General features: G+C 42.6%; 1 protein-coding gene across 1 annotated transcript in view; it reads right to left on the reverse strand.

The window, feature by feature from the left end:
- LOC124546270 (transcriptional regulator ERG homolog) overlaps positions 1 to 16,373 on the reverse strand; it is a 290,203-nt gene that overhangs the window by 260,184 nt on the left and 13,646 nt on the right. The window contains exon 2 of the mRNA XM_047125024.1: positions 10,675 to 10,725. Coding sequence (XP_046980980.1) covers positions 10,675 to 10,725 — 51 coding nt within the window. The remainder of the gene's footprint in view (positions 1 to 10,674; positions 10,726 to 16,373) is intronic.

Consider the following 16,373-nt stretch of genomic DNA (forward strand, 5'->3'; position numbering starts at 1 on the left):
AAGGTAGAAAAACAACAGCTTTCGCCTAACCGTTGCCAATCTACACATAGTTAGCACACTCTAACAGAGATGGTAGCACAAGTTAGAAGTGGGAACACGGATTACCACTGAACTTACAGCGAAAACAAATAAGTGGGAACTATAGTTCCCACTGGTCACTAAAGGGTTTAGGCTGTCCAATAGAGAGATGAGTTACAGTTAACAAAATAATTCTACGAAGTATTTCGTTTATCACTTTCAAGATTGTCTTTTGAAGATCGCAATATACGAGGGTTGGAACTTTAATAGTGGCAACTAATTATTTACAGCTCGTACAAAATAGATACGTGTTTCAAAGTTTTACTGGCCTTCAAAGTAGTCACCAGCATTGTGTACAAACCGTTGTCAGCGATGTGGAAGTCGTAGGATACTCCTAGTAGTGCCTGCTGTGTTGACAGTTCGAGCGGTGCGGTCCATTGCCCGACGAATTTTGTAGCAGTTCTGAAGCCAAAGGCGTGAAGTGTTTCCTTCAGTTTATAAATCGAGTTGAACCGACAAGGGCTTAAGTCAGTGGAGTGCAGTAGGTGGTATAGCACTTAGCAGCCCCATCAGCCAAAGAAATCAGTAACAGATTGCACTGTACGTGCTTGAGCATTGTCCTGCAAAATGATGGACAGGTCCTGCAGAAAGTGTCATCACTTCTGTCTCTAAGTTGGTCGGTGGGTGTGTTTAAAAAATGAACAGCATAGAGACAGCAATAGGCCGCGCCGTTCGAACTGCCAACACAACTGGCACTGCCAAGAGTATCCTACGACTTCCACGTCGCTGGCAACGGGTTGTACACAATGCCGGTGACTACTTTGAAGGTCAGTAAAATTTTGAAACAGGTATCTATTTTGAACGAGCTATAAATAAATAGTTGCCACTATTTAAGTTCCAACCCTTGTATTTTGCTGGAAAGCGTCCGTCAGACTGTGATATTCTGATTGTTTGAATGAACGGACAGATATTTCAATGTTAGCAACAACAGACAGATAGTTCTTACCATCTTCTGTCTGCTTCGCTGAAGGTATCACAGTTACTCAAGTATGACAGCATTCGGAAGAAAAATTACCCATCATCTTTTTAAGAAGGGTCTTGTCTAAAATGTACGAACCATTGCTTAGTCCTGCCGCATGCGTAGAAGTATACATGTAGCAAATGAAGACTGAAACGGACCGTTTTCGCATAAAAAATTCAGAGGCATTAGTTTTCAACACGCCTTGTATTTAAACGACAGGCGTACATGTTGTGAGTAACCACCAGAAAATGACACGTCGCCGAAATCAGCTGGCCGCGCGAGGTGAATAACTGTGGTCGTAATATAGATGAGGTAGAAAACGGATATTGTCTTTTAATAAATTTGTGGCCTTGTCACCCTATATGAAAACAACTTATTGAAAGTACAAAATTATTTCTGAAGTCAAGTTTGACTTTGTGGCGAATTATAATTGCAATCCAATGCTAACTTTGCAATAATTTGCAAAGGGCAGACGATGAGACACACAGTGGAGAGTTACGAGGGGACATCTGAAAGAGAAAAACCGTGGCGACCATATTTGGGATAGCAGTTGCTCGGTTCAGCAAATTGCACCGGATGTTATACCCCGATCGCTGAAATAAAAGGCGACCGATGTCCTTTTTTTGTCTCTCGCGTCTATTTTTGAGGCTATTAACGGGCGACGCGGGGCGCCGGGCACACATATTGGCGCTGCAATCCAGTTAGGGTGACGCGGGAGCTGGCGCCAGCGCCGCCGCCCGGCGCTCACCGCGCACCGCGCGCTGGCGCCAATTCGCAGTCGATTTCCCGGCGGCGGCGGCGACAGAGAGCGCCCGCTTAACCGTGTTACCACGCCCCCGCCCGGCGCGCGGCGCACGGCATTACAAACATAAACCAATCAATTACCATCACAAATAAAGCTCACGGCAGTTATTAACGTTTCATTACGCCCGGTGTGCGGGGAAGCGCCCGGCCACGCCCGACACATTTGCATGGAGCGAGCGCGTCGCGCCGAGCCGTGGAATGCGCTGCGGCCGCCCCTACTGGCGCCTTAACACCATCTCATTTTTCACGCAATTACCATCAAAGGCTGTCATTAGTTCATTTATAAAGACCAAGGTAGAAATTTCGAGTGAAGGTAATGCAGTGCCCTGAGAGCTGTTTACAGCATCATATGCAGCGTGTCTCATTTACCTTGACCACTAAAATAACTTTTAGTCCAAAAGCAAAATAAAAAAAAAATATATCGAGCAGATGATGTTAAGTTAGCCTGGCGCCACTAACCATCATGACTACCTTTTTTGTCACTTTCTCCGTTACGAAGATATGAACAGCAGTGCGTCTTTTTTTTTTAAAAAAAAAACAGTACCTTACATATATTGTTTTATTCCGCAGCCCATTTCCTCTCATCAAGACCTGTTCAAAAACATATCACAATGTAGTATTCATGTAAAAGAAAACATGAAAACGTAACATAAAACTGAACTGACTGTGCCGGTCGGAGTGCCGAGCGGTTCTAGGCGCTACAGTCTGGAACCGCGCGACCGCTACGCTCGCAGGTTCGAATCCTGCCTCGGGCATGGATGTGTGTGATGTCCTTAGTTTAGTTAGGTTTAAGTAGTTCTAAGTTCTAGGGGACTGATGACCACAGCAGTTAAGTCCCATAGTGCTCAGAGCCATTTGAACCATCACCCATCCAAGTGCTAGCCAAGCCCTCTATTACCACTTACACCAAGCTTGCATGGGAATTATCTCCAGAATATAATAACTTCTGTTCTGTTAGTGGACACAACAACAAATAATTCTTTTCTGATGTTTCGTTACCCATGAATCTCTCTTTTCAATCAACTGCTAGGTATTTTACATTTGTTACTGTTTCCAGACATTTATCATCCGTAGATAATCGAACATTTATAGTTCCCTTCGCCTATTTGTGCGCAATACACCACACTCATTTACGTCGACTGTCACCTTCTGCAGCAGTTATCAATGTTCTACACGTCTTCTTGTGTTTCGGTACGGTCTGCTGGAGTTGCTATCTTACTCGTCTGCGATATGCTTTTAATATCTTCCGGCACTGTCCACTATATCATTTGTATAGACTGTAATCCATAACAACCTTATAATTCTCCATCGGAGTTCTCTCGAAATTACATTTAAATCTCCCGATTTCGTCTCGATTTTTGGACGACGTTTCCCAGCATATCAAAGTTTTTACTTTCCTAGTGGCTTGATACTTCTTCAAATTTCCGGGTGCTTATCGTGCCTTTCCTCAAATAGCAGTATCTACGGTAAAACCATGTCACACTTCCTCTAGTACTGTCCTGTCTGTTTTCTTCTTCGTCCATGCACGCTAAATGGAAGAAACAGTACGATCTTATGTGACTCCAGATTACACAATAGTTGCTTGAAGTTATTGCTTGTTGTAAACATTAATATCATTCCGTAATAGTGATGCATGACTGAAGGGACCAGTATCAGAGAACTAAATTGAAAACAAATCTAACCAAGCAATATGTGCAGCAGAGCACCACTTGCCCTCTTGGGACTTGTGAGGTGGTGGTATGTGTAATGACATGATAGTGAAAGCTACCTTTTCGTAGGCTGAATATATTTCTTAGTTTGATTAGTGTGCAATATTGATGCAAGTAGCTGTTTTTAAATGCATTCCCAGTCGCTGCTCATCGTTTAATGCAGATGGCCTACCTACAGAACGGTATAGCGACCTGAACAGAAAACCAGTAGCATAGGATGTGGTGCTTGAAGGTAGCTGAGTGATGATAAACTTGGATGCTCAATGCACTGACTAGGAGATATTACAGAGCTGTGATTCGGTATTGGAGACAGGTACCGACGTGGACATCGTATCTTCCAAACCAGAACACTTACAGGAAGACGAAGGGAAATTACAGAGTTTGACCAAACGAAGGAGACGCAACAGTGAGAACCAAACGAATAAGGAATTCTACATCCAAATGTGCGGACAAATTCAAGGATCTTGATACACCGGCTCAGCTCTTGCTGTAAAGACGGTTCTCGGAGCGCTACTTTCCACCGGTAACTCAGCGCTCTATCAATGCCGTTTCAAGTCTCTCACTAGTCGTAGTGTCGTGGACCAGGTATAGAAAGTATACGTGACTAGAGCTGACTTTGAAAGCTTTAGTATGGGGAACATGTTCTCTAAGTCTAAAAGGAATTAATTTTTTAGTGAAGCGGTTATGTGAATCATCGGGTGCCAGTTTTCAATACCAGCGCCATAGTTAAAGATTTGACATAAGTGACTGAATAAGTAGATTAATAGCATTCTACACTACATGACAGTTGCTAGCGAACAGAGATATTATTGGACAAGAATAATCATAGACAATGATGGACGACATGAAACAAAGTACACACGTAATACAAGTGGAGTTGTGTATTTGTATCAAAAATTGTTCCGATTTCACCCCATGGACAGCAGGAAACAGACATAAATAACGTTCGTGTCTGGTAAATGTCACGCTCCCAGTATATAAGCTCGATATCGGACTCTCAGCTAGGAATATGCCCTCCTCGGGCACTAACGCACATTTTGCACCTGATATTCATGCTGGCTACGAAACTTTTGAGGGGTCCTGAAGGGATGTTGTCCTACTCGTCTCTCAAGGCGGTTTCCAGTTCTTGCACGGTTCGGAGAGGGGGTGTTCCTTGAGAAAGAAGTCTGCCAAGAACATCCAAGGCATGCTCTAAGGGATTTAGGTCCGGAGAGTTCACAGGCCGGTCTATACGTTCAATATTTTCACTTTCCTGTGTGTCTGAGACCTCAGCGGTCATGTGTGGCCGAGTATTGTCGTCCATAAACAGACTGACGTGACCAAGAATAATCTTCCTACAATATTACTGTACTGTAACGATTGCTGTGTTCCGCCATTGTGCACAATGTCTGCCCACACCATAAGGCCGAGGCCACACCGATGACGTTCATGTTCTGTGGTAATGTGTTCGCCTCTCTCTTCACACTAAATGGTGGCCAGAATCACTTGTCACAGTGAAGCGGGATTCGTCGGAGAACATCACTCTGGACCACTATTACTGATTCCAACCAACATGCCCCCATCATCACCGAACTCTTTCACGACGATGGCTTTGCTGAAGTGGGATGCATTTACCAGGCTTCCGAGCATACAAAACAGCCTCATTTAATCGCCACGAAATGGTTCTGGCAGAGACACATGTACCGGCACCAGTTTAAAGGTCTTCAGCGATCTGGCGAGGAGTGAGATGACTTTTACTTATCTCCACTAGGGGGGCTACGTATCCAACCTCGTGTCATGTGGTAGTCAGTCTACGACTACTGGTATGCTTTCGCATAGCATTTTCAGCTTCGGAGGCATTTTTTAATTGCGAGATGTCTCTTTTGGATACAACTACAGCACTGACACTTTGACCGGCTTCGAGCAGTCCAACTGCTCGTCCAAATGCCGCACTTAATGAATTTACGAATGCGTACAGAGAGGTCTTGCACAGGCTTCACTTCGTTAACACGTGCCGCCCTCTACATTTCCCTTTACAATCATCGGTCGGGTGTTCCGCAGATATTGGATGCTGTTCCGTAGCAAGTGTCAGTTGTTCCTTAGCAAGTGTCAGTTGTACCCTAGCAATTGTCAAACAGCTTAGTTTGGTACATATAGTAACACCGTCATTACCGTCAAATACTTTCAGCTAGTAACTTTTTCTCCTTCGGCTTTTAGGGCGACGTCTCGACAAACCTTATTTTCACTGCTTCTAAAATTGATTCTCTATTACGTATTACCACTTTCTGCCGTATGAGGGTACATAAAACATGCAGGTAAATTATCGAACATGATCGTTTTGGTGGTCCAGGTTTTATGTTGTGGGGAGGCGCAATGTTGCGTGTGTGTACTGACCCCAAATCTTTGAAAACGGTACCCTCGCCGGTCAACACTACGGTGACACTGATCTCCTTCCACACATATGTCTTTTTAAGGGTGCATTCGACCCTAATTTCATTTTTATCAGTGACAACGTGAGACCGCATCGAACTGCGTAATTCTGAAACGAGAGGGTATTCGGCAAAAGAATGCCCTGCCCGTTCTCGCGAATTAAATCGCTTCGAGCGCGTTGGGATGTGCTGGGAGATGTATTTCTGGACACATGCTCCACCTACCATTCAGCGGTTATCAGTCGCGCTAGTGAAAGATGGGGAACGCTCTCCGCAAAAATTCGTTATAAGTATTGCACCCAGCATAGGAGCACCTTGCAGAGTATTCGTTGCCAGCCGCGATGATCACAATCTCTATTAAGAACCGTGTTCCATCGTTTCTAATGTTCGGAGCACTACCATAAATCGCGGTGACTTCAGTGTAATTATTGTCTTTGAATAATAATGTCATTTCTGTTCGTTCCATTGCGTACTTCTTTCAGTCACCCGTTCAGTCAGCCGTTCCGTCTATGTATGGTCCAAGTTCGACCGAGCTATGTGAGTTAGCGGTGATACATCATGCGCAAATTACTTTCGTCCCCAAGTTTTGCACACCAGGACGGAATATACCAAATGTGCCGGAAGGAGAACTTAGTGCAGCACATTCTCAATGGTCGGCCGATGTGGCCGTGCGGTTCTAGGCGCGTCAGTCTGGAACCGCGTGACCGCTACGGTCGCAGGTTCGAATCCTGCCTCGGGCATGGATGTGTGTGGTGTCCTTAGGTTAGTTAGGTTTAAGTAGTTCTAAGTTCTAGGGGACTGATGACCACAGATGTTGAGTCCCATAGTGCTCAGAGCCATTCTCAATGTCTGTCCTAATAGCAGCTTGAAGCTTTTCTGATAATAACATGTGTCCAAACGGCGTTAAAATGATTAAGAATAATTAACATACTCGTTTCATCACCGAAAAGAGAGGAACTACAGCGTCCCTGTTGAATCTGAAAAACCAGTGAATAAAACAGAGAGGTTCCAAACTATTTTGCATGATCGATGGTATCACGATTCGTCAGCAAGCTACAGTGGACTCGTGCACTTACTCGGATTGCGGCTACGCTGATATCGCGAGATAAACCGAATTTAGTACAGAGCACGTTACTAAATCGGCCCTGTTTTCGACGCCTCAACCGCAGTAATAAATATAAGAAACGTATGGAGACAGCAACTGTACATTTTGAAGCACGAGCCAGTGGGTTGGGAAGTGTCTGGGGCGCGGGAGGTGAATCAGAGTGTGAGGTCACGACGCGGTGCGCCGGTAAGGCGGGCAGCGGACACGCAAGGCGTCGCCGTTAATCAGGGACAGCGGGGTGCTGGAGCGGCGCGGGGCTGAGGGGGGAGGTAAGAAGTAGTGCCGCTATCTGGCGCCGCATCGGCCTGTGGGGAGCCACTGGCGGCGCGCCCCTCTCAGGGAAACGCTCAACTTCTCCACTTCGCTTCACTGGGGACGCGGCAAACAGCTGTTTTGTCGGCTTTGCTGTCCAAACATTGCAACTTCATACTAGCTACGGGGGCGGCAGCTACACTGCGGCTGCTCCACCTGAAACCGTATTGGAATAACGGGTAAAACGCCCTTTAAACTGTACTGCTTGAGACGCTATGAAATTCCTCGTGAGACTGACTGCTGAAGACAAAGGTGAAGCTGGCTGTGGAAAGCACGAGAATTTTATTCGAAATACACGGCTTGAATACGGAGCTCTTATTACGAGGCGTGTTTTTTTAAGTAAGTACCGTTTTGAAATTAAAAAAAGACGTGCTAAGATATCTCAAGACGAAGTCAAAACAGTGGTGATGCAGTGGTTAACAAGTTAGGCGGCAGACTTCTATGAGCAGGGTATTCAAAAACTGGTACAACGTTATGACAAGTGCCTCAATATTGACGGAAATTATGTAGAAAAGTAGGTTAAGGTACAGGCTTTCATGTAAAAATAAAATTATCGAGATATCTTAGCACGTCTTTTTTTAATTTCAAAACGGTACTTACTTAAAAAAAAAAACACACACACCTCTTATGATGTGTCATCTTATAGCCTCGGCAGAAACATATGCGCTGTGAAAACTTGCAAGTATGCCATATTAACAGTTTAGCTTTTGACGTAAGATTGCTTTTTGATGGTAGCTGTCTGTCGCGCCTGTAGCGACTGATCACCCCAATCTAGGCTCTCACGTCGGTGTGGTTTCTTGTCTGTGCGCGTGACTTTAGCCCGTGGGGCTCAGTTCTCTAGTCTGGCGTCTGGCAGGCAGCATTTTTTTCATTGCTTTAGACAGTTATGTGTTTACGTTGAGGTAAGATTTAGTACTTTATTTACCGGTCTCGCGGTCTCCGTTGGTTTATTGCAAAGTTCGACACTACAAAATCTACCGTATTGCGTCACCAGTAAATGAGTACAAGCTTTCGAACTGCGTCCTTACCAATACATGCCCTACGGTTCCTGTACTAAATAATTTCTGTAAACAAGAAAAGAAAGACCAAAAGGAAAGAAACACAAAATAAGAACAGCTTTTACTTGGTTGCAGTGAGGACAATAATTTTGCAACTTCTATGTTTACAACAGATCACACTGACAAACCGTGCTCGAAATTTGCACCGTTTGCTCGAATGCTAGTATTTCATAGCTCAGTCGTCCGTACACGGCCAATCCCAACCGCTGCACGTCGTCCGGTGACGTCAGATGTTCAACATTTCTCATCCATTATTTGGAGTATCACCCGGCATTTGTGACCCCATGTATCTCTTATTAAATTACTTGTCTCAGCGTCATCTAAACCGCTTCGGGGATTTTTATACGTTAGTAAGAATCGCCCTGTTAGTAGAATACTCTCCTTAAATTTTAACCTATGTCCGGCTGTCTAACGTACAATTAAATCAACGATAGAAGTTATGGGTGGGACTGCGTTACATAAAATATGACTTTGGGATGTTTTGAAGCCTCTTTGAGGTGTTCTAATTTGCACGATGTACTTTTTACATTCAGTCGTTATTGACAGGGCGGCTACAGAGATTCAGCGCTTGGTAGTGTGTAAATTAGCATTCCACAAGAAAACCGCAAAATGTTGCAGCCTGAGGAAATATTTGGAAGTACAAGGCCCAGTTTTAAGCTTATTTTTTATCTGTTTTTGCGATTTGTGTGTTAACAGTCAGTGAAGTCTCTTATATCCTCCTCTGTAGCCGAGAGGTCACCGTTTCTGACTACCATGAGGAGGACCGAAAAAGTGCCAGGGATTTTTCCTTAGTGAAGAGAACTGGAACGAGATGCGCTCTGCCTTGCAATGCCAGTTGAGGAGCCTTTTAATCGGAAGAATCCAAGATCTGGAAAATTGACAACGGAAGAAAGGTGTACTCATCCAATGCCCCTCCATGTAGCATACAGATGACGTCATATGGCAAAGAATGACATACATCACGTCCAACTCTGAGCTTTTTCTTACATCTGTTACCAATATATTTCTCACTTTTAGAGCTATCAAATAAATTACTCAAGAACAGCACACTGAAAGGAAAACTGGCAGTTGTTGAATATGTTACCATATAACACGTTAACAGTGCTAACCGTGGAGCGTAATATTTTCTCTCTGGCTTACTTATACTTCGCGATAACGTGCTATCAATGCATGAGCCTTTTCGTCGCGTTAAATGTCCACTTGACATGGATACATCCTATCTGTTACGAGGAACGAAAAGAGATGTTAAGTTGAATGAGGAGATCAACAGTAACGCAATACCCTAAATGTGAAACTGTTTGATGTGTGTTATAAGGAACATTCGTGTGCAAGAAGCATGTTTTTAAATTTACATCAGCATTGATAGTAATAATAATTTGTAGGAAAGGGGCAAAGGAGAATGTAGAACACCGTGAATTTTTCCTATTTGTTATTTCCAAAAGTTCCTAGTGGTCGTGTATAAAAATGACAAAGAATATGTTCTTCATAAATAGAAAATTGAACCATTACATGATCTAGCAGTAACACGCTGATTAAGGAGTTTCGTTTTTTTCTGTAATCTCTTGAATAGACACTGAAACTTGGTCAGTAATATTTAGCGCGACATATTATTTTTCGAATGTGTCAGTGACAAAACTAGCAAAGCAACCATTCAGAGAACTTTGAAAAGACCATCGCCTTATTATCTCTCTTACGAGAGAATAGTTACTGGATGAATATATATCAATAAACCGGTAAGCGAAATGGTGGAAATCGATCCCGGTATTCTGTTCAGCAATTCACAACATTTGAAAGACGCCAGCCACTGCAAGAAGAGTAAGTACAAAACTAAACAATGCTCTGTGTTCAAAGACTCTTCTTCATTATTAGCGATTCGTGACTCACAGAATGTATCGCTAAAACTTGCGCCTAGCTTATACTGAAAGCAGTTAAAATTCACTTTATAAGTATACTGCTGTTGAGAGAGAATTCTTGTGGGACTTACGAATCCAAAGAAAATCTCTTACAGTTTACATATTCTTGGAAAGCAGTTGGCAGAGTAGATAAGGATTTTATTTTCAGGTGTGAGATGGAACCAAACAAAGACAGTTCTACTCATTGAACGCTGAAAGTATTAGGCAAAATGTCTACGGAAGTCCCAACGTATACCTTAAAAAGTTTCTCAGTTCTACACCTTAGTAACTGCAGGTACACAACCTAGGGCAGCCCGTCAGTTGTGCGAAGCTTGGTGTATGCTTACCTTGAGTCTGCGCTGCCGAATGCGTCGTCCATGATCCCTTGTACGTCGTGTCTGCAAAACAATAACAAGTAGTTACGGCTGCGCTCACATACTGTCCATTTTCATGGAGCAATGAGCAATACTATCTGTAAAATATAATGGCACTTATTCCAGCTTACAATACTCCAGGTTCATGGAGCAACAAATTATTATTGCCAAAGAGAAAACATGCATTCCTTGTCGAAATAATCTCTGGGTCTGCATCATCTTTGGCAAGACTAAAACGTAATCCAAGTGTTCATCAGTCAACTTTATTCAGAAGATACTCCTGTGACTTTTCAATCCTACGTCAGATCTATGAATAATTAAAATTTTAATTCAGAACTTAAGAACTTACGAGGATATTAGCTCCTCTGTGTTTTTTTCGTTCGTAGTTCACGTTTTGCAGCTTTATTTCACATGGTCTTACCCGAACTTCGGCATAATGAGACAAACTGACTGCCGTATGCAATATAAATTAGGTTATTTTTTGTACTTGTGATCTCAAGTGAAACAATACGGGATTATGAGTTGTAAGAGGGAAATAGATAACTATGATATTTCGCAAAGTGAATTATAAAGGGAGTTAACTGCCGGATCGCTCGTTTTGTATGTCATAACATTAACGTCTTTTATTAATATTAGATATCATGCACGTTGCTGCAGTTTTCAAGCCTCTTTAAGAATCATAAAACTAAATTATGTCATTTATAAAGGGCAATACTGTTTCTGAGCCATTTCTGTGCCACAAGGCGTATTTACCCTTTGCAGTAGGCAGTGCATCATTTAATATTATACAAGAGACTTCTGTCGAAACGTAAAATTATCCAATTAGTCACTAATTAGTTACGATAGTGATTACATTAAGAATTATAGGTATAACTACACGGGAAAACTATTTTAAAGAAGCATGAAAAAGGCGTTCTTGCTAAAAGGAAAAACTCTTGAATGTTTCACATAAAGTCTCTCATTGCTCCATGAATTTGGATACTGTGAGCAGTTGCATTACATTCACTTACCATGATGTCGATGTCACCATTCCATAAGGAGCAGCAATAACGTAATAGTGAGCTGACAGAAGTTTCAGAAAATGTTTGTACACTATTGATTTCTTGAGTGAAAGAAATAGACGAAAAAGCCTTGCTTTCTCTGCCTCGGCATATCCTCTGGAGGACAGCCGTTATTAACTTAATGGAAGACTTTGTTTATCACATCAAAAGACAAAACTAAAGAAAATGTCTATGTTAGATGAAATTTGTAGTTTTGATAGTTGAGTATTCGTTTGTTTATATTCGTTGGAGGTAGTATAAGTCATTATGAAATCGTGTGAGGTATCTAAGGAGCACATAATTAACAATAGATATCTCGTTTATAGTAGCGTGTATCCATTGATCGATGCCAAAACATGTAATGGAAATAAGAAATTTGGTTACTACATTACAGCAGGAGCTCAAGGGAGCGTTTATATCTCATTTGTCAGAGCTGAATTTTTGTATGGTGTATCAACAACAAAGGTTTCGTACTTCCTGTCGGATAGAAATGAGACCAGCAGAGTATCAAATAGTTAACTTTTTACACCCAATAAATTTCATTCTCTGTAACGCGGCGACCAAGTGACAGAAACTATGAAGAGATGTGTATTTCTAGGGCTTTATTTATTTCAGTTATGCGGTTTCCACTAATGACTGCATCTATTTTTCTTTTTATGTTCTCGTTACCGTACATGCGTCTATAAATTTTTTGTCACCTTACTTTATTGACAGCAATACGGTTTTGTACGAAACTGTAGAATAATTGTTTTAATGCATTCTGAAAGTAAGTCCCTTGTTCCCCCTTCTTCCTTACACATAGCGCACCAATGGCGGATAACATTAGTTTCATTTACCAACATACAGATCTTAACGATATTTAGTTGTGTGCGGAGAGGCCACGTCGTTAGAAAGTGGTTATAAACTGCAGGAAAACTTGCAGATAGTTAGCACTTGGTACGACAACCGGAAACTGACAAACATAAATAGCCGTCACGTAATACGCGTAGTTATAAGGAAAGAGCCGGCATCTTTCTACTACGCTATCAGCTATTACGTATTCCTTTCGGCGGTGCATATAGGCCCAACTGAGAGTCACGGGAATCAGCCACAGCTATTAAATGTTTAGGAGTATCGACCAGGGGAAATTTCAGGTAGCACAACCACATAAATCTGACAACGTGTTAGGTAGATAGCAGAATGAGACTAATAAACTAATACATTCGGAATAAGACATATGATTACCGACAATCCTTCTTCCTGTGTGGCATCTGCTAACAGAACAGGCATAACGGGTAAGGGGAGGTGAAGGGAGAAGAAATGTAGATCATTATGAACCCGCCTCCGTGCACCTTATGAGGGTTACATGTGATGGATGTCGACGATGACGATATAGATGTTGCTGTTCAACAAGATCAAATTATCAAGGCCTGCCGTACACAGTTTGTCGCTTTGTGTTTTGAATCCCGCATCGTAAATATCGGAAAGCGTTTGATTTTTTGAACCCACTAGGTAAAAATGTCGCGAAGAAAGAATATATTCTGGTGCCAGTGGTTTAGTTTGCATTGTGAACTGCGCACCAGGATCTTACAGGGGCAGTGGTACGTTGTTCCTTGTGTTTCAGATAATAGGAGGCGTAGCAAAAAGTAAGGCCCATTGAGTAATAAAAAACATGTTTATTAGAAAACAATTTTATTAGTGGTTTTAGTTCACTGTAAATGTACTTCAGTTTTCCTAGTACTGGTCGTTCACTTGTAAGCACTTTTTGTAAGGTTTCACTAGTTTATTCAGTCCCCCTCCGTAAGTATGGAACATCTGCTTCTGTAGCTACATTTTTCAGCACATTTGTGCCATAGACATTGGGTATCTTCATTCAGTTATAAATTTTTCTAAATTATTGGGTTACATAGGACCCCCTAGACATTACTTGATATTGGCAGCTTGTCGTAGTTAGTTTCGAAATATCCTTTCTCATCTGCATTGTCATCTGTTGTTGAAATCCCCACGCAAACAGCACACATATTTTGCTCAACTTCTCTCGCAAATAACACTTTTTCACTTCGCAAAACACAGTGTTGATGTTTCTGCCGTGTCCCATATGGACTGAACACACAGCAGCAATATCAAAAGTGCGTTTTCTAAAGATAAAAGTGTTATATAGTTGTGTTCATGTAATAAAAAATGAAATAAAATAAAAAACAAGTTCCCGTAATAGGCGGAGCCGATGTCCAGTAACCTCTGCATAAGAGTTCTCCGCCTGGGGAATCAAACCAGTTGACAGCGATAGTCTTGAGTTTCTCATTATCTTACAACAGGTGTCCATCAAGTCATTGTTACAAGTACAAGGAGAGGTGTTACATGGAGTGGGTCCAGACAGAAAAATTTTTTTATGATGCATTCTACGATGGAGAAACTACGCACCACGATTGAGCTATGCAAATTGGTCACACGTAGATATTCATACTGATATCGAAGGAAAATGCAAAATTGTAACCTTTGGCTGCAGGTGGATGAAGATGGGCGCTGCTGCGCAGTTTCATGGCACAGCTTGCACGGATAGTAAACAGGGGACATGTCGATACTAGGGCATAAAGTGTACGCTAACTTCATTCCGTCTCCTCAGCTGGGCAGTAACTATGCGTCTCAGACAGGAGCGTGAAAAATGTACTCAGATGTCAGCATCTGAGAGAGGACATGTAGTTGAGCTGAAGGAAGTTGGTTAGAGTAACTGGCGAATCGCTCGACATTTGAACAGAAGCGATGCCACTATTCGACGAGGTTGATAGGAATGGGTGAACCAAGGCGGAACACGGTGTCAAGAAGGAAGCGGTAGACTTAGGGAGACGACAGAAAGTGAGGACCGAGCAATCGCCAGGGGGGCACTCACAGCCATTATTATTATCCATCTAACATGCATCTGCTGCTTCAGTGACCACAATGGCGATTAACAGACGAGTCACAGAAAGGGGGCTGAGCTCACGGTGACCCTTTCACCGAATGCTTCTGACATCTGTTTTCCAAGAAGCACGTTTGGAATAGTGCTCGGCACATTCAGCCTGGAATGTCGGTAACTACGGTAGATGTGTCTTCAGTGATCAGTCCCGCTTCAAACTGAGCCTCGATGACCAGTGAAGACGTATCTGGAAGATACTGAATGAAGATACCCAATGTCTATGGCACAAATGTGCTGAGAAATGTAGTGGGGTCAGGGATTTTCTCTGCCTCGTGATGACTGGGTGTTGTGTGATGTCCTTAGGTTAGTTAGGTTTAAGTAGTTCTAAGTTCCAGGGGACTGATGACCATAGATGTTAAGTCCCATAGTGCTCACAGCCATTTGAACTATTTTTTGAACAATGGTTGTCCCGAAGCCCCATATTTTAAATGAGAACATCCCCCAGTTCTTCAGCGGTTAAAGGACCTCGTACAAACACCCTGCACCTCGTTGCGTCCGGGCAGAACATGTCTGATTAACAACTCATTTAAAATGAACGTAGGAATTTTACAACCAACCGGTTGAAAATATCTGTTTGGTACAACGGACTTAGTCTCGACATATACTAAGGGTTCCTTCGTCAGAATGAAATTTTGAATAATCGCAAAATTACATTGTGAAAAAGCAGTAGTCGGAATTCATAGCTGCTATGTTCAAGTCAAAATTAAAATAAAATACGTTCCAGCCATATCAAGTGTGCCTAGCTAGGAAAAATATCTGTTAAAATTCTGAGAGCCCTTCTCTCGACAGGTAAGCGAACATATTACTGCTGCCCACTTACAAGTCTCATAGTGACCAAACGGTAAGTGTAAAGCTCATATAGATCCAAACAAACAATTATTTCTCTCATACACACTTCACGAATGGAAGGGCAGACTGTTTGTTCTGACGAATCACAAACCATCTGCGACATATGCCCCTGTGGCATTTGAAGTCCAAACGTAGCTGCGGGGTGTAACATGGTAAAAGACACTGTACCTCTGCGTGCATCAGCAACTTTTAAGATCTCCCTTGACATGTGAATTGGTACGCAGCGTCGCTGGCTTCAGAGAGGTAGTATGAGTGTTCGCCCCATTGAGAGCCCGCATCTCGTGGTCGTGCGGTAGCGTTCTCGCTTCCCACGCCCGGGTTCCCGGGTTCGATTCCCGGCGGGGTCAGGGATTTTCTCTGCCTCGTGATGGCTGGGTGTTGTGTGCTGTCCTTAGGTTAGTTAGGTTTAAGTAGTTCTAAGTTCTAGGGGACTGATGACCATAGATGTTAAGTCCCATAGTGCTCAGAGCCAGCCCCATTGAGTCGAGTATTCCGTATGTGGATATAGTTTTCAGCTACCGTGCATACTCTCCTTAGTCATGCTTCGATTCCTCTCCGTGGTGAAAGTACTTAAGACTTGTTCAAAACTTTCATTTACTCAAGTAAAGCATTGTGTGGGATCCTTTGTACTCTAGCCTCTCTGTTCAGGTTAAACCTAACCTTCACGTGATTTATCTGATTATGTAGATGGTGTGATTCGTGAAAGATTAAAAAACTTCGAATCGTAGAGTGGTGAGGTTTATCTACTTATTGGATAATATCCCGATCGCAGAATCGTCATTTTACGAAGTTTTATATGCTTCCACTAGCTTTCCTTAAATAGATAACTTTTAGTGATCCTTAAAATCCAG

Source organism: Schistocerca americana, chromosome 1 (genome assembly GCF_021461395.2).
Source record: "Schistocerca americana isolate TAMUIC-IGC-003095 chromosome 1, iqSchAmer2.1, whole genome shotgun sequence".
Taxonomy (NCBI): domain Eukaryota; kingdom Metazoa; phylum Arthropoda; class Insecta; order Orthoptera; family Acrididae; genus Schistocerca; species Schistocerca americana.